Source organism: Perca fluviatilis, chromosome 4 (assembly GCF_010015445.1).
Source record: "Perca fluviatilis chromosome 4, GENO_Pfluv_1.0, whole genome shotgun sequence".
Lineage (NCBI taxonomy): Eukaryota > Metazoa > Chordata > Actinopteri > Perciformes > Percidae > Perca > Perca fluviatilis.
Window position 1 is genome coordinate 15,278,746 of NC_053115.1, and position 23,172 is coordinate 15,301,917.

The following is a 23,172-nucleotide window of genomic DNA, read 5'->3' on the forward strand; positions in this document are numbered from 1 at the left end:
TCCTGCCTGCTTTCTCTCTCTTTTTTTTTTTTTACTATCAGAACAATGCATCCAAGCTGTTGCTCGCCATCATGGAGAGCCGCCATGACAGTGAGAACGCAGAGAGGATCCTGTACAATATGAGGCCCAAAGAGCTGGTGAGGAAATGATTTTGTGCATCACAGCTGCTTTTTACATCTCAAATACAACAGCTGCTGTTTGCTGTTCAGTATCACAGAGCACAGAGTTGTGAATGTGTGTGTGCAGGTGGAGGTGATAAAGAAGGCCTACCTGCAGGGAGAGGTAGAGTTTGAGGACACAAGGGAGGAGGAGGACAACGGGGAAGAGGAGGAACACGATGCCGCTTCCCCCCGAAATGTTGGACACAACATCTACATTTTAGCTCACCAGGTCTACTGTTCATCTCTGCAACATGTCTTTTAGAATTCCATGTTTTAAGGCATATTATGACACATAATATTTTACAATTATTAAAAAGAAAAGAATTAAGCTCTCCATTCATGCAGGAATGTGATGAGACACACACGTTTTCCATGTGTCGTTTTTTTTGTGACAAGCTCACTCCTTGGCTGTGTGTCCTCTGTACAGCTGGCGCGTCATAATAAGGAGCTGTCCATGATGTTAAAGCCAGGAGGGGCCAATGGAGAGGGAGATGAGGCCTTGGAGTTCTACGCCAAACACACTGCTCAGATAGAGGTCATAACTCGCAACTCTTGTCACTAGCTGAAACCCTCTGTAGTAGAATTTCACAAAACAATCATCTAGAAAACTACTGTAAATGTATATTTTTTGACAGCTTCTTTGCAAATATACAATAATGTGGACCTACAGAGGCCAAGGTGACTGTGTGTCTCTCTGTTCAGATTGTGCGCCAGGACCGCACCATGGAGGAGATAGTGTTCCCCGTGCCCAACATCTGTGAGTTCCTGACCTCCGAGTCAAAGCTGCGAGTCTACTACACCACAGAGAGAGACGAGCAGGGCAGCAAGATCAACGACTTCTTCCTGCGAGCAGAGGACCTCTTCAATGAGATGAACTGGCAGAAGAAACTCAGAGGTGGGAGTCAAGATGTAGCATGTGTGGTGCATGTAGTGCTCAGTTATGTCAGATTATACAGGACCACTTTTGTTAATAAAAAAAAAAAAAAAAAAGATTATTTCATCATTCACTTGAATTTGGCTGAATAAACTCTTCTTCTGTAAGTGCTCTGCAATTGATTGAAGCACAGGATCCAGTGAGAAGTGCAATAACGCTCCAATGCTCTCCACTGACATATGGGATACACTTGATTAAATTAACTATATTCATTGTTAATTAGTGTTAATAACAGATTAATCATTCAGTAATCAGAAAATAGGGATAGGATACCCATCACAAAACCCAGTGTGACGTCTTTAGATTGCTTGTTTAGTTTGACCAACTAAAACTTTAAAAATTCTCATTCTTTGAAAATGTGGAGGCAAATGCATTTTTGATTGATAAGTTATTCAAACAATTGATCCATTGTTGAAACTGTTGCTGATTCATTTTCTGTTAATCGACTCATGGATCAATTGTCTAATTATTTCAACACTGCAAATAATGCTTCAGACAAGAGATGCCATTGACAGTTATTTTAATAGGAGATGACAGGGTTGGTGGGAGAAGTCTGTGCAGTGCACACAGCTGGTGCAGCAGCAAGAAGCAAGGGTGTTATAATTTAGTGAGCTTGTTGGTTTATCATGACTGCTTTATTGTCTTCATAAATGTGACTGTTTATTTTCAAGAGCCGTCTGATTATCAGATGAAAGTGTGCACAACTTCCCTGACTTTTTCCCCCAAAAAATTCATAATTCATGTGATGAATATTCCCAAGTTTGTAGAGGAATGGTGGCTTTATGATTTGTCAGCCAGCCGGGCCTTTCTGTGTGAATTTGCATGTTCTACCTGTGTACGTGCTTCCTTCTACATCCATTCAATACTTTATTGCCATACTACTTACGTTTGTAGTTGTTAGGAATTTGCCAATCACGGCATAACAGTCAAGAGAAAGCAAACAATTCTGTCCAGCTTCCTCTTTTGAGCTGTGGACTTTCCATACCACACACATATAGTAAAGGTGAGAACACTTTCTATCACAGATCTGTAGAACTGCAGCATCCCCTCTCTGGACAGCCCAAACCTTTAAACTTTTGGTGAGCTTTTTTGATGATGCCGATTGAGTTGTCATCCCATTTCAGAGAGGAGGAGATTGTTGTTCTGAGAAACTTAAGAAAAAAAATGCAAGAAATGCAGGTTAGGCGAATCAGAAACTCAGAATGTGGTTGTGTGACTATGTGTCCCAGTGACACACTGGGGACATGTCCGGGGTGTAGCCCGCCAGTTGCCCAATGCATGCTGGGATAGACCTCAATCCCTGCAAGCCTGAACAGGATAAGTGGGTATGGAAAATGGATGGATGGATGGATGGATGTGTATCCTCAACTCGACAGCAGGGCTAACAATGTCATCCTGTGTGTGTTCGTGTTATGTGTATGCATGTTTCCACTCTCTAAAAGCAGACCGGGGCTTTCCACATTCTTTGAGCCCTGAAACATTTGTACAGTAACCTTATGAATCACAACTGAGAGTGTGCTTGCTCATGCTCACAAACATACACACACACAACAGACCCGCACCCACACTCTAATCCACATACGAGACAGCATACCCACACAAAGCCATATTATGTCTCTCACTCAGAAAAGGGGATGGACAGAGAAAAGTCCCTGCATTGGTTTCTCTTTTCCACACAGCGCAACATAATCTATTAAAAGCCAGATTGTGTCAAAGGTCATAGTGTCATTTTTTATTTTTCTTCAGTTTGACCTTTTGAAACTTTATTTTCAGTGTCAACATTTCAACATACATAATGTTTTTTTTTCTATGGTAATCTGTAATTTTTGTTATTTGCTTTATAGCAAGGGAGATTTAATCCAGTTTTGCTCAAATTCACACTACAGCTTGTTCACACGTTGGTTTTATGTGATAATGAATTTAGTGCTGAAACAATTAGTCGATTAAACAGTTATTCAATGGAAATTTTGAAAATGTTCTGATCATAGGTTTATGGTTGTATTACTTTTTCATCATTAGTTATCAAATATTGGTCTTAGCTTCTTAAATGTGAGGATGTGCTGCTTCTCTGAGTATCATTTGAGTGGAACATCTTTGACTTTGGGACTGATGGTCAGACAAAAAAAGCATTCTAATGAGTTTGGGATCTTTGAATTTACAAACAATTTCCACAATTTGTCTTCATTTTATAGACACAATCTACCTAAATCATATTGTATGTGATCACATTTGAAAAATATGTCTAATGTGTCACTGTGTGTCCTCTTCAGCCCAACCAGTGCTGTACTGGTGCTCCAGAAACATGTCCGTGTGGAGTAACGTTTCCTTCAACCTGGCTGTGCTCATGAACCTGCTAGTCTGCTTCTTTTACCCCCTGGAGGGGGTGCATGCAGGTCAGTTGCATATGAGTGTGAGAACTAGCTTTTCAAAAGTGAACCCTGATACTGCTTACATCCTGTTTCTAATATTGCTGTATGATCAAATTTCCCTTCGGGGACAATAAAGTATATCTTAACTTATCTCACTTACGTTAAAATAATTTGTACGCTTTTCATGTAGATATCTGCGTAGTCCTGGTCTTCTTTCATGCATATGAAACATTTATCGTTTCTACAGTAAATTTTTTCATGCATGTTACTTTTGCATTGATGTAGCATTCGAGAGGCTTATTTGAATGTATTGCACCGTTTTTGAAACCAGTGTCAAACAAAGGTTATGCGCTCAACAAGTTTCAACGTTTTCTTTTACATTTACATCACGCTGATGTAATAGTAATAATAATACTAATGCCTTCTTTGGTGGTATTTTTGCCCTTAATTGAACAGGTTGACAGAAATAGAAACCGACAGGAAACAGTGAGGGAGGGTGAGATAGGTATGACGTGCGACGAAGGTCAAACCGGAGACTTTGTGGTTATATGGTATGTGTCTTTAACCCTTAGGCTTCCAGCACCCAACTACTGACATAAGTGTTAAAAGCATTATTTAACTAGGCCCATAGAAAATTGTTAAACTGGCTGAAATAGTGGATTCACTACAGCTCTAAAAAACCTGCTTGAAAATTATATCTCATGACAGCAATAAAACATGGAAGTCCTACAGAAACAAATGACTGAAAATTACCTTTAAGAGAATAGGTTTAGGGCGCGGCCTCTAGCTCACTCAGTAAGAACGTGCGCCCCGTGTAGGCTGAGGGTTCAAATCTGACCTGCGGCCCTTTGCTGCGTGTCATCCCCCATCTCCCTCCCCCCTTTCTTGTCACTGTCACTATCAAATAAAGGGAAAAGCCCTCACAAAAAGAATTAAAAAGAAGAAAAAAAAAGAGAATAGGTTTAGAAGGAACTGATGACATGGCTTTTGACTTCAGTTTGAATGAACAAACTAGATATGGAATGAAACAATACTCATACAGCTCAGGAATTATAGTGGAAACAATAATAATATGTGGTTGAAGAGTTTGTGATTGACATTGGATACGCTGGGCCTGTGTAGAATGTAGCACGAGATAAACCTTGTTGACTGTAAGTGCAAACGCATAGCTGAAATGTGCACACATACATGTTGTTTTGATAAGTAGTATTTGTTTCGGTTAATCTGTTTATAGTGCTGGGAGTGTAAATATAGAGAGAGATGTCGCAACTCTGGGATAATAATTTAGTATTGAATCATACAGCCAACAAAAAACATAGAAAACGTCTCCCTGTCCAGGCTGTTGACAAGATGCAGATGGATCCTGATTATTGCCTCAGGAGATTTAACTAGGCCCATAGAAAATTGTTAAACTGGCCAAATGGACACAAACGCATAACAAACTACAATAAACACAAGAGCGACCTGTGTCATAAACAAAGTTTAGGACAAACTCATACACAAACGTATCAGGTAATCAAAAAAAAAAAGTCTTAATCATGTTTTGTACTTCAAACACCCAAATCCTCCTCTGTGATATTTGTCTATTCTGTCAGTGGGTTCAGTTTTCCTTCTAAATATCTTCCATGCTAACTGGGTTCATATGAATGTTGTGTTTTTTTTTATCAAAAAGTTAGCAAATTTTAATTACCTATTTATTAACTGATATTCAGAGATTGACAAAGAATATGAGAATAAGAATGCAAATGAAAGACCTCAAATAATAAATCTTCGACATCCAATATCTCCGTACAGTACAAGCCAAAAGTTTGGACACACCTTCTCATTCAGTGTGTTTTCTTTATTTTCATGACTATTTACATTGTAGATTCTCACTGAAGGCATCACAACTATGAATGAACACATATGGAATTATGTACTTAACAGAAAAGTGTGAAATAACTGAAAACTTATATTTTAGGTTCTTCAAAGTAGCCACCCTTTGCTTTTTTTGATAACTCTGCAAACCCTTGGTGTTCTCTCAATGAGCTTCATGAGGTAGTCACCTGAGATGGTTCTCACTTCACAGGTGTGCTTTGTCAGGGTTAATTAGTGGAATTTTTTCCCTTATTAATAAAAAAGCGAAGGGTGGCTACTTTGAAGAATCTAAAATATAAGACATGTTTTCAGTTATTTCACACTTTTTTGTTAAGTACATAATTCCATATGTGTTCATTCATAGTTTTGATGCCTTCAGTGAGAATCTACAATGTAAATAGTCATGAAAATAAAAAGGAAACGCATTTGAATGAGAAAGTGTGTCCAAACTTTTGGTCTGTACTGTACATCTCATGAGTTATTTTACACCCTCAAATAATAATCAAGATTTCAAAATAAACTCATGAACAAGTTTGCATACATCTTTTTACAGTTGTTTTACAACTTGCCAAAATTATCTGGTGGAATTGTGAATTATGCTAGGTTACAAAAAATGCTGGGTTATATTAATTTTGTAGTGAATTACAAAAAATGTGCTAACAGAGCAGAACAATTAAAATCAAAAACAACAGGTCAATACGCCATGCAATTATAGTTTTAACTTTGTGACAGAACTAAAATTCCATGCTGTCCATAGTTATTGTAATACAAATCGGAGTGCAAAACATGAATAACGTCTGACTGTATTTCTCTGCACTGGAACTCTTTCTGTGTGCAGGACATCATCACGTGAGACTCCAGCATACCTTTGGCCAGCTTTAACAGGCTCTTTTATAGCTCTGGGCCCCTGCCTTCTCTCTCTCTCTCTCTCTCTCTCTCTCTCTCTCTCTCTCTCTCTCTCTCTCTCTCTCACTCTCACTCTCACTCTCACACACACACACACACACACACACACACACACACACACACACACTGTGCTTGCTCTCCCATTCTACTCTCCTTTGCTTGGGGCTTTAGAATGAGGTTTATAAGAACAGGAGATCTAGGTCAGTGGTATCTGCCTGCATGCATGACTGCTGCTTTTTAACAAATTACTTTTGTTAGCACCACACACTCAACTCAACACATGCGCATACATAGACAGTGCATGCTTGCAGCCTACTCAACTCTTGATTTTACAGATGTTTGCGCAAAATCATCCGCCTGCACATTAAACCCAAGTGCAAGGTAGCTACAGAGTTTGTGAGGTCACGTTTCAGTCTGCCACATCACTGGATCTGTGTGCTGCTCCCTGGTCGTTCCTCATGAATCTTTCAGCTGAGGTATTTTTAGAGGTGGCTGTTATGTAAGTGGCACCTGTCATGTGATCTCCACAGGGATTGGGAGGGAGAGGAAGAGAAGGAGAGAGAGAGAGATACAGTAGGCAAGGTGGGAGAAAAGTAAAGGAGGGCTCCCTTACCCGCAGTACTCCCCTTCTGCTTTCTCATCCAATACAAATAACTCTCTCTCTCTCTCTCTCTCTCTCTCTCTCTCTCTCTCTCTCTCTCTCTCTCTCTCTCTCTCTCTCAAATACTTGCGGTTTTGCCCCATTTTTCTTTTTTTCCCTTGATCTTTTTTACCTTTATAACATCAACACATTCATCTATTTTTCCTTTTCCATGTTCTGTGAGGTTGATATGTGACCATTGACAAACATACACACTTGCACACATGTTAGCTCTGTGTTTTAAGAAAAGGGGATCAGTAACAGAGGCAGCAGCTTGGGTGTGGCTTTGTTTTCAGGGTGATCAATCCTGGTGCAAGGTTTAGCCTGACTGATAAATTGCCACATTAAACCCCTGACTAGGACACTAATCCTGGATTTACCCTGGGATCAAGTGTAGCATCAGGTAGGCTCTTACCAAAGCTTATAGCACACATACAAAAAAAAGTATGTTGTATACTTTTAAATATTATGCAACTGGCTCTCTTTGAGATCAAAGCTTCACTAATAAAGGCCCGTAGCAGAACTTAGTAGAAACTAGTTAAAGATCTATTGATCCAGGCAAGGCCTCGTTTAAGCATCAAACTGTGCTGTCATCTTTGCAACATGACACATTAATATTCCACATATGGCAAATTCACTATATAACAGGGTTTTCAAATACAGCATTTTTTAGCAGGTATCCTTTATAGCTTGAGTGTGCATTAATATGTACATTTATGGTCCGCAGGTATGCTGGATCCCCACCTGTCTGCGCTGCTGTGGATGGGAGTTTTGGCAACACTGGTCATCGTAATCATCATGCCCCAACCGCTGGGCATACGTGCCCTCGTCATTATCACCATCCTCCGTCTCATCTTCTCTGTTGGCCTGGAGCCCACCCTCTTTCTCCTGGGTGCTTTCAATGTGAGTAGTCTTCCTTAAAGAGTCAGTTCACTCAAATTACCAGTGGTGGTATCCAGTCATGCAGTTAGTTTTGGTTTTAATTGCCCGACTTATGAGATATCTAATTCTGAAATGTGTGTTTCCACCCCAAAACAGTGGAAGGAAATGGAGTTTTGTAAGATGAAACAATTAGTTGATTAATCGATTAATCAATCGATTATAACTATTTTTTTTTATAATCGATTGATTGTTTCAGTCATTTTTCAAACACAAATGACAATCATTAGCTAGTTCCCGTTTCTGACATGTGAGGATTTGGTGCTTTTTCTATTTTTAATATCACTGTCAACTAAATATTTTGGGATTATTGGTGCAAGATGTCACCTTGGGCTCTGAGAAATTGTGATTAGCCTGTTTTTACTGTTTTTTGACATGCCATGGACTCAACAATTAATTGTGAAAATAGACAAATTAATTGACAATGACAAGAATTGCATTTAAAAATTAGATTAAAATAACAATAAATATTTCCAGAAACAATGTCTCTGGATACTTCAAAGACTTAGTTATGGACAGTTTTTATTGGAAGTATTACTACAGAGGAGCTAGTCCCTATGAAAACTGTTGACAGTGTGTGAGCACCTCTAATGGAATTAATTTACCTCCATTGTATTGGGCTAGAGGCAGAAATCTCAGAATATCTCAAAACCTGGACAAATTAAGTCAAAACTATCTGCATGGCTAGGTTCCACTGAAGTACAGTGCTGCTCATGAGAGTATAGGAACCCATGCTAAAGTTGACTAAAAAGAGGAATAAAAAAAATCATCTTTTGGAAATTGATCTTAATGCCTAGAACTTGGCATGGGGTACTTTCCATAAGATCATCCCTCAATGCAAATCAAACCAGTTATTAGGCTAACTGAAATAAAACCATGCCAATCTCTAGGTATGGTGAAGGGTATGTGATGATGGGGGGCTATTTTAATTCCAAAGGCCAAGGGATCTTTATCAGCATGCATAGTATTCTGGATCCATGAAATAACTGGCCTTTAAAAATAGAAATCTGCCTGTCTCTATGGGAATTTAACATAGGGGTGTCTTATGCCCCCTGTAATTTATGGAAGAACATTTATTTATTTACGATACATTATTCATTTCATTCACAAAGAAAATTGGTGTTTTTTTCAATTAAGGCGAAAAGATGATTCTTTTTATTCCTCTTTTTAGTCAACTTTAGCAGGGGTTCCTATACTCATGAGCAGCACTGTAAAATGTGTTTCCTTTACAGTGGGTGAACTGACCCTTTAAACGTTTCTTGTCTCTCCTGTGTTTGAAAGTGTGTGTTTGTGTGGTTTGTTGGTAATGTTTCTAAAACTCTTAAAGAGAAATGCTAAAAACATACCATTCCTATTTTCCCATTCACACGCACTACCAAATTTACTTTCACATACTGAGAAACCTAAACCACACTAGTTCCAGTTCTTCTTTTAACTCTCACTCATGCCCACTTGGCAGGCCGGTGCCCTGTCTGCCTGTGGTGTCGCCCCCTGGCCCTACAGTTCTCCTTGGCAGCGCCTGGCTATGCAATGGGGTGTGAAGTGCGTCACTGGATCGGCCCATAGGGATTGTCTAGATGTGTTCTTAAACACAAACACAAACACGCACACACAAAAAATAAAGTCTTGCACCCACCTATATCATCCATCCCTTCAAGCGCTACGTTTACATGTACACAAGAAACGGGGTTATGGAGAGAGATCATGTGAATGCAGGAACATTTTGAGAACACAGTGCATGGACTGCAGTAATCTGGTCACTAAAATCTAGTTTACATTGAGCTTATCAGTAGTCAAAATGTCTCCCTGACTGTGTTTTGGAACAAACTATTGCATTTCTTTGCAGCTGTGTGAATTTTTTTAAATAGCCCCCAATAGTGTTAGTTTCATTCTTAGTCAGACATATATGTGTGTGTGTGTGTGTGTGTGTGTGTGTGTGTGTGTGTGTGTGTGTGTGTGTGTGTGTGTGTGTGTGTGTGTGTGTGTGTGTGTGTGTGTGTGTGTGTGTGTGTGTGTGTGAGAGAGAGAGTGTGTCATGGCAAAATGTGGTCCTGGAGATGGTTTTCAGTACGTTGCCAGTTGTTTATATGTCTGCGGCCAGATTTTGGCACTGCGATAGCGTTGCAACTGTGCAAGATGCAGTCACAAAACTTTACAGGTGTGTAGTTGAGATGAAAATGAAGGGAAATTAGTGTGGTCCCCCCTGGCCCAATTTGGCGTCACAACTGGTCCCTTCACAAGAGGTTCTCTAGTTCAATATTAAAATAATGATTGATTAATTGTCCTTCATTCTAATTATTAAAGAGAGTTTGACTTTATCTTTCAGGTGTGCAATAAAATCATCTTCCTGATAAGTTTTGTGGGAAACCGAGGAACTTTCACGCGAGGCTACAAAGCCATGGTGTTGGATTTTGAGTTCCTCTACCACCTCCTTTACCTCACCATTTGCTCCCTGGGGGTGTTTGTCCACGTCTTTTTCTACAGTCTGCTGGTGAGAGAAACACACACACCCTGTGAATACACACATACTAAGAATGTAACACCTTTACAAACACACATACACAGACATACTAAGAGGTAGGTGAAGAGCAGCATGTTTTGAGTATAACCATGTGTAAAATATGACTTCTCTCTCTGAATGTAGTCTTAGCTTTCCATCATGGTGCATTCAAGGACATATCCTACCTGCAAGCCAGAAGTTTCCTTATTTGGTCCTGTAATGGTGTTTCTGTTGTTGTTGTTTCTTGTTGTTGTGGTGTGAAGTGCTGTAATGCCTGGGCCTCAGGTCTGCTTTATAACATGTCAGAATGAATATGCCAGTATTTCGAGATGTTTTCCATTCACACAGAACCAAGCAGCTCCTCTGCAGATGCAGCATGACATATTTCCATATTTCTTGAAAAACAAGATGCTGAAAACCAATGTTATTCATGTCAGACAGAGAAAACTGAGGGTTCAGCACAAGAAAAAAGTATAAAAGCCACATGATGAAAATCTAATCGGACACACTTGTTTCTTGCCACTTGTGCATTCTTGTGTAACCTCACATTAACCTTGCAACAAATACTGGTCATTCATACTGGTAATTTCAGATTTTGCCTTCTGAGAAACGTTAAGACACTTTACAATGAATCTATTGAATCTATATATTTATCCTTTTGTTTCGTAATGTGGGCTTTGCCTCTAGCTGTTCGACCTGGTATACAGAGAAGAGACCTTGCTGAATGTAATCAAGAGTGTGACTCGTAATGGACGCTCCATCGTGCTCACTGCTGTCCTGGCTCTCATCTTGGTCTACCTGTTCTCCATCGTTGGCTACATTTTCTTCAAAGACGACTTCATCCTGGAGGTGGATCGTATCCCCAACACGACTCTAAGTGAGGACAGATTATTGTCATTTTATCATTTTTACAAAAAGCCAGATTGTATGTGTTCATTTTAAAAGACCAGAAAACTTCTGCACTATCCCTTCCTACTTTCTAGAAAATGGAGCCAGTCTGGCCAGTGAGTTTCTGTCATCAGGAATGTGTCAGGGAGGGACTGATGAGAACTGCACCACAGAAGCCCGGCCGGAAGGTAATGTATACTGCAATACTGGGTTTTACATGGGTTTAGCTTGGGAAATATGTCTTTAGCTAAATATTTAATTTATTAAAACAATCCGTCTATAAATAATATTTGAATGTTCTGTGTTCTTGTGAGGATTTCACGACATTAATTAAACTTATCAAAACGTAGTAACAATAAGCTCAGTTGATATTGTGGTTACATTTGGTTGCAAGGTTAAAAAAATGCCTGGGGTCAAAGTATACTGGCCAACATATTTGAAAATTGGGAGACAAAGTGGAAGACAAAAAAAGATAAGTGGAAAACTGGCAATCATCTATTAAGGGGCCTACTTAATATACCTTTGGCCTTTTTTTTTTTTTAGATTAGATTAAACTTTATTGTTATTGTGCAGAGTACAAGTAGAAAGACAACGAAATGCAATTTGCGTCTAACCAGAAGTGCAAAATAAGCAGAAAAGTGCATTGTGATATACAAAGTATAGACAGGTGGTGCATAGGCAGGACAGGAAGTATATTGCAGTGTTATAAGAGCAGAATAAATATGGCTATGTAATATGAACAGTGTATGAACAACATGTACAGATATGTGCAATGTAGTAGCAGTGACATTATAATAGTAGTAAGTTGGTGAGGATGCTCTCGATGGTGCAGCGGTAGAAGTTCACCAGGATCTGAGGAGACAGGTGGACCTTCTTTAGTCTCCTCAGAAAGAAGAGACGCTGGTGAGCCTTCTTGATCAGGGTAGAGGTGTTGAGGGTCCAAGAGAGGTCCTCAGACATGTGGACACCCAGAAACTTGAAGATGGTGACACGCTCCACCTCAGCCCTGTTGATGAGAATGGGGATGTGTGTGCTAGCTTTAGACTTCCTGAAGTCCACAATGAGCTCTTTGGTCTTCTTGGTGTTGAGAGCCGGGTTGTTGTCAGTGCACCACAATGATAGGTGCTGGACCTCCTCCCTGTAGGCCGTCTCATCGTTGTTGCTGATGAGACCAATCACCGTAGTGTCGTCTGCAAACTTGACAATGGTGTTAGAGTCATGTACAGGTGTGCAGTCGTAGGTGAAGAGGGAGTAAAGCAGAGGGCTCAGCACACATCCCTGTGGTACGCCAGTGTTCAAGGTGATGGTTGAGGAGGTGTAATTATTTAACCTAACCTAACTTGTTAGGAAGTCCAGAATCCAGTTACAGAGTGAGTTATTGATGCCCAGTTCACTGAGTTTGCTGATCAGTTTGGAGGGGATGATGGTGTTGAATGCTGAACTAAAGTCAATGAACAGCATTCACACATAGGTGTTGCTATTGTCAAGGTGGTACAGGGCAGAGTGAAGTGCCGTAGAGATGGCATTCTCTGTTCTGATGGTAGGTGAATTGGAAGGGGTCCAGTGAGGTGGTAAGCAGGTTTTGAGATGGGCCAGGACCAGCCTCTCGAAGCACTTCATAATGATGGGGTTGAGTGCAACTGGACGGAAGTCATTAAGGCTTGTTGCAGTGGATTGTTTTGGCACCGGCACGATGGAGGTGGTTTTAAAGCACACAGGGACAGCTGCCTGGGCTAGTGACAGATTAAATGTGTCAGTCCAAACTTCAGTCAGCTGCACCGCACAGGCCCTGAGTACACGTCCTGGGATACCATCAGGACTAGCAGCCTTGCGTGTATTAATCCTGCTCAGTGCCACACACACATCGGTGGTGGAGAGTGTGAGGGGTTGGTGATCTGCAGAGACCACATCCTTGATGGCCACTTCCTTGTTGTCCCTATCGGCAATAGAAGTGGTTCAGCTCATCAGGCAAGGAGGTGTCGGTGACAGGGGGGGTGGAGATGGTAGGCTCGTAATCTGTGATGGCCTGGATGCCTTGCCACATGCATCAGGGGTCAGAGTTGTTCTTGAAGTGATCCTCAATCCTTAGCTTGTGGTTGTGCTCGGCCTTTTTGATGCCCCTATTCAGGTTAGGCCACAAATGAAAGGAAAACTGATCTTTCGTTACGTTCCGCAGCTTCACACTTATTCACACTTCATTCATTCATGTGACTTTGTCAACTGTCACATAACTGCCATTTGACCTTAACAAATGTGGCTCAGGAGGTAGAGCGGGTCAGCCTTTAATCACAAGGTTGTCCATCATTTAACTGGGTCAGAGGGCACAATGGCCCACAAACTTTATCGACTTGGATAAATCTTACAGAAATGTTGATGTTTGTTTTTCTGTCTGACTCAGAACAAGTTTAGCCAAAGCTCTTATCACATTCCATGTTAACAAAAACACTTTTGCTTTGACTTTCCGCCTTCATACTGTGAACCAAAACATGTAAACAAGGTTTAAACAGATATCACGTTCTGCAACTCACTACAAGGCTATCAAATCCTACTGTAACACAGATTAATAATAGTTATTTATAATCTGAGAAAACATTTCAAAACAAGCTAATGCTCTCTTGGCTTGTTTGTTATCATTCAATTGAGTAAATACTGTGTATTAATATTATAAGCACAATATAATCACATCAAATACCATAATACACTCAATGCATCGTGAGTATGGCTTGAGATTCTTTGGATATTTTGTATAGAATGTCTTATATGCAATCATCATTATATCTGAATAAAAATGACACTAGTGTGACACTCACACTACCTCCATCTTTTTTCTAGTGTATATGATGATGATGATGATGACGATACAGAACAATTATTCTACAACTTATAGTGTAAATAATTGTATTAAATTGCAGTACATTGTATCATAACTCACTCTTGATTGAACTTTTTGAATTAATGTATTAATTAATGTAAATGTCCCTACATAATCTCTTTGGGTCACATGAGTTAGTTTAATACGTATTATGGACCACAGTTTGATGCTTTTGATGGTACATAAACTAAAAAGTATAGGTCCTAGTGGTCCTGATTTCTCGGTTATACCAGTTTATAAAGCTCTAAATGATGTTCTCTGGTGCTGTGTAGTGTTTTGAAGGTCTGTAAACGAATACACACCTGCTAAAGATATATCAATTGTACTTTTAGCAGCCTCGTAAATGATTATAATAAAGCTTTTCTTTCTGCTTCCTCAGATTTGGGGAATGACAGTGAGGAGGACGGTGACATGGAGCGGACGTGCGACTCTCTACTTATGTGTATCGTCACCGTGCTGAGTCATGGCTTGAGGAGTGGAGGTGGTGTCGGGGATGTTCTCCGCAAGCCTTCCAAAGAGGTACACTAACACAGTAATTCTGATTAGGCCCCTGGATGACGATACTCAGTGTGTGTACGTGCACACATGCGGGCTGAGAGGGTGTAGCACCCGCAGCTGCAGCATGGGTCATGTGCGCTGAACTTGAGGTTTCACAATGTTTCCTTACAGCTGTACTGCCTCCGCCTTGTCTGAGAATTAAACTTCAAAAATAGATTTCCAATGAATTCCGGCTCAACCACTAATCATGTCAAAAGAGGATGTGTAAATCTGCCTCATGCATTCACAACACAATGCAACTCGGGCTAAACAAGTCTTTGCTGGCTGCTGAGGTCATAGATTGGTGGCAGTCATATATGGGTCGCGGAGTGGCTCAGTACATTGTTGCTTCAGAACAAGCTTGTCCTAAATATGTGTGCGTGTGTGATTGCATTAGGCTAGTGACCATTACTTTAAAGAGGATGAACTAAAAATGGAAAATAAGTGAATGAAACTGAAAAATGTATTTAAAGCACAGCATTGAAGTCCATTGTAGCTCAATTGGCTAATTTTTTTTTCTAGGACCTTTTTAAACTGTGTCCTACATAGACAGCAACAGGCTGCATCAGGTTGCTCGGCTTTCTGCTGTCTTTGTTACTAAAACTGTAGCATCTGGCAGTTTGCACCTGTGGTCTTGTGTTCCATTAACATCCATGATGATGAAGGTTAACTTCGTTTTAAACTCCTAACATCATCCCCAACATCTGTTTATTCGAGGACCTGCCCTTTATCTCTTAATTGAACTCTGTTGTCAAAATAAAGTTAATAATGACTATGATCTGTTATTTTCTACCTTGGAACACTTCCCATACAGAAGCTGCTGTTGTGCGTCTTTAGATTTAACTCTGTTTCCTGTTCCTTACTACAGGAGCCACTGTTTGCAGCCAGAGTGATATACGACCTGCTGTTCTTCTTTATGGTCATCATCATTGTCCTCAACCTCATCTTTGGTGTTATCATCGACACCTTTGCTGACCTGAGGAGTGAAAAACAAAAGAAAGAAGAAGTCCTGAAGACTACCTGCTTTATCTGCGGTGAGACTGCTCACCTGATCTGTTGACAAGTCGTAGGCTCCCTAATGTCTTTGTTTGTTGCCAAACATTTATGTTTTATATTGTTCAGACAAAATAAGCAATTCTATGACAATACTTTGGGCTTGGAAACTAGCACTGAATATATGTCTTTATTTCCTGACACTATAGGTTAATCTTAAGTTAATTGAAAAATAACTTGAATAAATTGATTAATGTAAATATATTTTTGTAGCCCTTAAGTTGACAACATTGCTCGTTACCTCGGACATACATATTTTTACTGGTTATGTGTCACTTCGAGCTTTTATCTTATGTGGCATGGCTCTCTCTCTCTGCCAAGCATTAAGCAGTCTTTGCTGAAATATTTTCCTAACGATATTATAATGGAAATCAAACCAATATTTTCCAGTGCCAGGATCACAATCCAGCTCATGTCACTCGGTGAATTCCCTAATTCCCCTCTTCGAACGTTTGATTTTTTTTGGTGTGTTTGTGGTTTCTGGTATGTCTGTTAAGGTGCATGTTGTTTATTGCAGTCCCCATCCTCTCTTCCTCCCCCTTTTTACTTAGCTGTTGTTCCAAAGAAGGCTGAGTCATGAGTGCTTCCTGCCACTGCTCTGCTCGCCTCCATAATTCATGTTTGTCTCACATGCACAGACATCTCCTACTCACTCACTCACACACATACACTAATTTTCACACTATATGTTTTGTGCAACTTCACTGATTACCCATACTCTGACCCAATGTGTCGCGGCATCTGCATTTCCTTATATGTACATTATTTTTGTGAGTGTATTAAAAAAAAAAAAAGTGCGTGCTGCTGAGTGTGTGTGGGACTGTTCAGTACGTGTGTGTTAGCCCAGCAGTACATGGACGTGAGCATGTGTGTGCATGCGTACGTTGGGTCAGGCAGGCAGGACAAGTGGTAAGCATATGGAACAAGAACAGTATCATGTCACCCAGCCAGCCATCAGCTCTGACTCACTCATGTTAAAGAAGGCCAGGCCACAGGGGGAGCTGCCGTCTCTATGGTTTCCAGATGAACCACAAGGGAACAGGAGATGCAGAGATTAGGAGCCGACCTCCGCAGGCTTAAGTGGCTCTCCAGCTTGGTTTTATAAGCCATTGATCTTATTCTCAATCTTGTATTTGTTTTTAGGCCTGTGGGTCTGTATCCAATGATTTTTTTATTTATTTTTTATTTATTTTTTAATCTTTAATAATTTCTGTTTAAGAAATCGGGCTCAACCTCACTCTCCATGTTGTTTAGAAAAATGGAAAAGAGGAACGTTTGATTGTTAACTGACTAAATATCTCTCTCAAGTCCTTGGTTTCCCATGTTGGAAAAAACAACACACAGCAAAAGTGTCCTCTTGGATGCCCCTATGCTAGATAAAACATGACGTGCCCTCTAGAGTGGTCTTAACATTAAGAAAACCCAATACAGTGGCCTGGCCTACATGCCAGAAAAGTTTTTATGTGCTGGTGCCCTCTTTTTTTTTTTTTTCCTCCCCTCTCAATATAGAGACAGCCCTGCATGTTTAAATCTAGACCCCCAAGGTTTTATCCCTGTCTGTTATCCTTCGTTTACACCAGTATCATTACTGCACAGATGGAAGCTCCCTTTACCATTTATATACAATCAAAATATATGTATTTTAAGAACTTTTAGGGACAAAAACAGCCAGTGAGTTTTACTTCTGTTCTGCTCTTCTTCAGAAGACTCAGTCAAATCTGTGTTGTAACAAAAACTGAAATTTGCATTCATGTGTTGTAAGACTCTGGTGTTGCTCTAATCCACTATTTCATTTGTGTTCACTTTGAAGGTATAAAGCAAAATATGCTCTTAAATTTCTGAACTACAGCAGATAACCATAGTAGATAGACCATATTTAGCATATATTTTGTTTGTCAAATCCACCTAAAAATCAAATACGTCCCTGGTGTTCTTCTCTTTTCAATACTGCCTGCAATGCACTGCAAAACAAATAATGTTTCATCTCTTTAAAGGACATAACAATAGTTCCACTCATCTATAAATACTGCTTCATAGTTGTTTATGTTGTTCTGTATTTTGCTATTTCTTATAAATGTCTTGTCTGCTTGTCTTTCTTACGCCATTTTGCCATGTTTTTTTATGTTGGACGTTGTTTTTCTTAAAGAGTCATTATTGTGGATGTTATGCACAATCTTATGTTTTATGTATGATTTTTTGTATTGGTTAATTTATGTTATTTTTTCACCCGACCTTTACACCAATGGGACTTACTGACTGCATATTTTTACCCAACTTATTATTTTCTCATCACATTCCAGGCCTGGAGCGGGACAAGTTTGACAACAAGACGGTGACTTTTGAGGGCCACATCAAAGAGGAGCACAACATGTGGCACTACCTATTCTTTATTGTGCTGGTAAAAGTTAAAGACTCCACTGAATACACAGGCCCTGAGAGCTACGTGGCTGAGATGATCAAGGTAAATGAAAAGCACAGACACCCTAAAGCACACATCCACCATCTCAGTGCAGGCCTACTTTCTTTTTTTTTTTGTAAATGGGTTACATTAAGTATTAGACCATACTGTCTTGGAGTAGATTAAAGTCTTGTGCAGCAAACCTGAATGAAAGAGTAGTAAGATGGGAATTTACCTTTTTGTGTCACATTTTTTTGTACAGTATCTATGATCAAATAGACTTTATGCTACTGAGTCAGACTTGTAAACCTGTACAGGCCCATCTCACACACCTTAGTACAGTAATGTTTTCCTCTTTTGTAATCTCAACTGACAGAAATGCCGGTCACATTTAATGACACAGACTGTGCAGACAAACAGGAAGTCAACAAGATGGTACATGAGTTGCGGTCTAACCCTAAAACTGATCAAATCATGATAATGAGTCGTTTGAACAGAGCGTAGACCAGTATCGTCTGGAGTTCAGATGTATGCACCTCATTGCCAAACACTAGCACCTTTCTGTTAAAATAAACAATACTTCATGTGACATATCTTAGCTTTATTAACTTGTACTAAATGTACAAAATGTTGTGGCTGATATGCTTGCTCGACCACAGGAGCACAACCTGGACTGGTTCCCACGGATGCGCGCCATGTCACTGGTCAGCAGCGATGCAGAGGGGGAACAGAATGAAATCAGGAACCTGCAGGAGAAGCTGGAGTCGACCATGAGGCTGGTGGTCAACCTGTCTGGACAGCTGACTGAGCTCAAGGAGCAGGTGACAGTAAATCATGCCCTACCTCATTTTCGAGTATATCACCCATGATAAATTTTTCTTTTACCTAAATTTGAACCAGCTAGCTTTTCTGAGACGTTTTTGTAAATGTCCAGCCATTGGGAAGTTGTTGACAACCTGCACCCTAGTACTGTAATTAGTCGGCCACCACATTTTAATGAACAATAACATAGGAAGAATTATTAGGGAGTGACTCAGACAACCTAGGCAAATATCTAAATTAGTTTTTATTTTTTTATTTTATGCAGAAATAAAAAATGCACCGTACTTCGTCACACTGTGTAACGACAGCCGTCTTTTGAATAGGTTAACAAAATTAAAAATATAATTTAATTGTTAAGGCACACACCTTTTGCCTCTGAATCTTAAAAGACTAAGTTTGACACTTTGAGAAATACACTTTAATACAGTTAGATGAGCGATCAATACCATTCTTTCTGCACAGTAAATAGGAGGCTACTGACAGCAGCCAGTTAGCTAAGCTTAAAACCGAGGGAAACCGTTAGCCTTGCTCTGTCGTAAAACCACAATTTGTCATTTTTACTCTTGGTGCATCTTAAATCCTCCATTGTTTTCATACATGTTTGCTAGCTTGCCGTCTTCATTAAACTACTGTTTTTGTTTCCCTGTGAAGATGACGGAGCAGAGGAAGCAGAAGCAACGAATTGGTCTTCTTGGTCATCCCCCTCACATGAACATTAATCCCCAGCAGCCTGCCTAAGGGCCCGTGGGGCCAGTTTCACCAGTGCCTAAGCACTCCTGTCAGTGCACAACATGTTAGACAGGAGAATGCCAAATCATGTCCGTCTCCAGTATGTATTTAAGTTGATGTCTGACTGTAATCACCAAAACTATATACTTCTACAGTGTGAAAAGTAAACTATGTGTGGCGGTACTATGAGTCTGTGTGTAGTGTAAATTATTCGAGTGTGCACTCAAGTGAAATCACAATCCTGTGGGTTTAGGAGATGAAAACACTGACTTCAGCTTTACTGCCCCAAATGCCTTCTGCATTTTACCGCATTGACAGCATGCCAAAGTTCAGCCATTGTTCATGAGGGGGTATTCCTCTCAAGTGGCCTTGTATCGAGCCTTTAATCTTCAGTGTTGCATCGGCAAACTCAGGTCATGTGGATTTGAATGTTCGTATGAACCCATTTTGCTTTTGTCTGACAGCAATAGGAATGCTTAATGATACAGTATGCAATGTCTGAAAAAGAATTAACTATTTTTGGGAACTGGTATTTGGTTTTATATTTAAAATATGGAGACAAACTACTCCTGTAAGCAACCCTGAAGAGGTCACCATAATTTTACAGTTTCTTAATGCTGTTATAAAACCTATACAGTGTTCGGTTTTTCATTCATTATCACTTTCACATTTTTTTTGCAATCTCAGATGAAGGTTCTACTTGTTCCAGGTCACTTTAGATTAAAAAAGGCTTTTGAGGGGACATTAGTGATAAAGAGAAATAATACTGACCTGTTAGTACCTTCTGTATAACTATTATTTTGGATAACAAACCGTATGGACCTACTATGGAGAAGGAGCGAACCACATCACTGCTTCGCTCTGAAGCTGGTTCCATGTTGTGCTCAATAATAGTGCTATGTAGTCACATTGGAAGCACACTGTAAAACTAGACTTATAGGATTTGGGGAGAAATGATAGAATGTTAGTTAAATTAGATGTATTCTTCTCTGCACTAAATTATGTAATCACTCTTTCATTCATTTAGTCCTTAAGCACTGATATTTTCTGTAGCACACAAATGAATGTTACATCACTTTGTAAAAGACCCACTAGATAATGAGTGTTTGAGGGTATGTGAGGGGGGAAAAAGAAGATTAATAGATGTCATTTGGAGTGCTGCTTGACCAAACTAAACTTTTATACTAATATATGGTTTGTGTCTGAATTGTACATTCCATTCTTGGAGTCTATTTAAATAAACAAGTGTGTCAAATAAACTGTGGGTGAGTGTTAAACGTTATCCGCATCAGTGTGGAAGTGGAGGCATGACCAGAAATGTGAGACTAAAGTTAATGAGGGTGTTGGCATTTTATTATCTGTCTAACTGATTATTGGTTGACAACTTGAGTGGTATAATTTTGAAAAAGTGCTGCAGTCTGATGAATGAAGAGCCTCACAGAAGTAAATTTGGGAATTGTCAGCAGATGAACTCTGAAATCTTTCATGTGGTCCTCTACAAATGAGGAAGTGCGCTTATCTTATTATGAGGAAATATGTTAGCATGTTGAGCAAAACAAGGCTTGCACATTTTTACTTTTAATTTGACCTTTTTGGATTTTATCACAGCACAGATGGACCATATATAGAATTTTTAAATTGTAAAACTGCCTTTTTTTCTGAAGACTGACACTATATTATAAATATAGTTTTTATTAAGCATACACTTTGCAACGGAAGAGAATTTTACTTAAAATGTTGGTTTTTTGAATAGCCTATTTTAACACTTTTGACAACATTACCATTCAAACATCTTGCCATTTGTCAGTGGGCTTATTTATCACATAAGTACCGTACTGTAAATACAATATTTTTAGCAGCTTGTGTCCAATTATACATTTTATCAGCATACATCTCAACTTTATGAAAAACGTTTTGTCAAACAGAATAAATACTTTTGGGGCTTTATGCTGAAAACAATTAAGGGCAAAAGGTGTTTTCCACAATATTCTCCAAGAATGTTACAAGATACACGTGAACTAAAACAAAGGTCCCATTATCAGGATTTTTGTTTTAATCAAATTCAGTCTTAAATTGTGTTACATTTGCCTAGACTGTCTTCAAGGGGCTTTCCATCATTGTTATTTAATTACAACTGCATCACTGTGATGTGTGTTATAGTCATTTTGTAATTACTGTGGTCCACCCCATTTCTATGTAATTCACTACACTCAAGGAATTTTCTAACAGACTCTGCTTGAACCAGTTGAATGAAGACCCTCACTTGTTGCTGGGAAAGAAACTACTTTTCTTAAACTATTCGTAGAAGCAGTGTACGTTCCAAGACGTACACTGTTTCTACGAATAGTTTAAGAAGTTCTTTCCCAGCAACAAGTGAGAGCCTCATTCAACCGGTTCACATAAATACAAAACACGACATTTAACCAAACAACTAAACCATACTACAAACATTAAATATAACATAAGACATTACGAAAAGTGGATGCAGTGCAAGCAATATAATTGCTCCCTTTTACAGTCGACCCAGGTACACTGAAGGCTACTTAGAACCCAAACTTTGATTTATTAGTTTGAAAGACTGAGGAGCAAAAGAATTCCTAAACCTGTGCAATCACAATTGTGGAACTCATCTGTGTGATGGCAAAAGCTCATATTCTTCAAATAAAATGGGAGAGGGGTCTGGTCAATAGTATCAGCAAGAGACAATATTATTTTAGTATATGCAGTTTGAAAACTTGACTCAAGCGTTTGAGCCACAATCTTTGAGCAGCCATAGCAGCCTGGCTGAACAGAGAGACAACTGTACCATGCACCGATTCCATTCTGCATTACACTTTGTATGATAGATTGGAAAAATAATAATAGGATCTGTTTATTTGCTCCTCAGTCTCCTATGATGTTATATCATGAAAGCCAAAGTTTGGAGGTTGTAAAAACAACTGTGACAGGATCTAAATTGTATGTCAAATGTAATTGTGATTAGAAATACATACTGTTTATTAAAAATAAATATATGCTGCCAAGCTTTCCTGTGTCAGGGAGGTTTGTATAGCCTCCTGAGTCTCATCTGGCTTGAGAGACAAGATTTTGTGTTCCTATCTTGAAAAAAACAACCAATTGTCCCAAAAAGACCATAAGCAGGAGTTCATAGGATTCAGTTACTGCAGGGATTTAGCTTAATGTGATTTCCAGGCCAAAATCCTGAGAGACATGTGGCCAAATGGAAGAAAACAAAACTTGAGGGAGGAGAAAATGTTGCAGCTTTTCTCCAATCACATCATAATTCCTACGATAGATATTTGTTTACAGCTTCACAAACAGCCATCATTCTAGCTTCAATAGGAGGACATTGATCATCACTGATTTTAACTAGCAGAAAAACAAATTATGGATTTTAATGGGATTATTAAAAAGAAAAAAGCTGCTCGGGCTTGGCTGAGGTGCTGGAGCTAAAGACAATAAAACTACTGGGGACAAGCATCCGCAAGAATACAATAATCAAACCCTATTGTATTCTTACATCAAAATATCCTATTCTTGTAGAGAAAAATTATGTTAATGAATATG

The 23,172-nt window shown here is 39.4% G+C and overlaps 1 protein-coding gene across 6 annotated transcripts in view; it reads left to right on the forward strand.

Annotated features, from left to right (window-relative positions):
• The window catches only part of LOC120557980 (inositol 1,4,5-trisphosphate receptor type 1), an 83,852-nt gene extending 64,113 nt beyond the window's left edge, over positions 1-19,739 (forward strand). For 4 of the 6 annotated variants that reach the window (XM_039798741.1, XM_039798743.1, XM_039798739.1 and 1 more), the window contains 14 exons: positions 42-137; positions 247-390; positions 589-696; positions 864-1,056; positions 3,366-3,488; positions 7,595-7,770; positions 10,133-10,297; positions 10,994-11,183; positions 11,290-11,382; positions 14,446-14,585; positions 15,472-15,637; positions 17,957-18,117; positions 18,714-18,875; positions 19,528-19,739. In XM_039798741.1, coding sequence (XP_039654675.1) covers positions 42-137; positions 247-390; positions 589-696; positions 864-1,056; positions 3,366-3,488; positions 7,595-7,770; positions 10,133-10,297; positions 10,994-11,183; positions 11,290-11,382; positions 14,446-14,585; positions 15,472-15,637; positions 17,957-18,117; positions 18,714-18,875; positions 19,528-19,614 — 2,004 coding nt within the window. In that variant the 3' untranslated portion in view covers positions 19,615-19,739. The remainder of the gene's footprint in view (positions 1-41; positions 138-246; positions 391-588; positions 697-863; positions 1,057-3,365; positions 3,489-7,594; positions 7,771-10,132; positions 10,298-10,993; positions 11,184-11,289; positions 11,383-14,445; positions 14,586-15,471; positions 15,638-17,956; positions 18,118-18,713; positions 18,876-19,527) is intronic. The other 2 variants (XM_039798740.1, XM_039798744.1) reach the window with 1 other exon arrangement.
• The last annotated feature ends 3,433 nt before the right edge of the window (positions 19,740-23,172 follow it).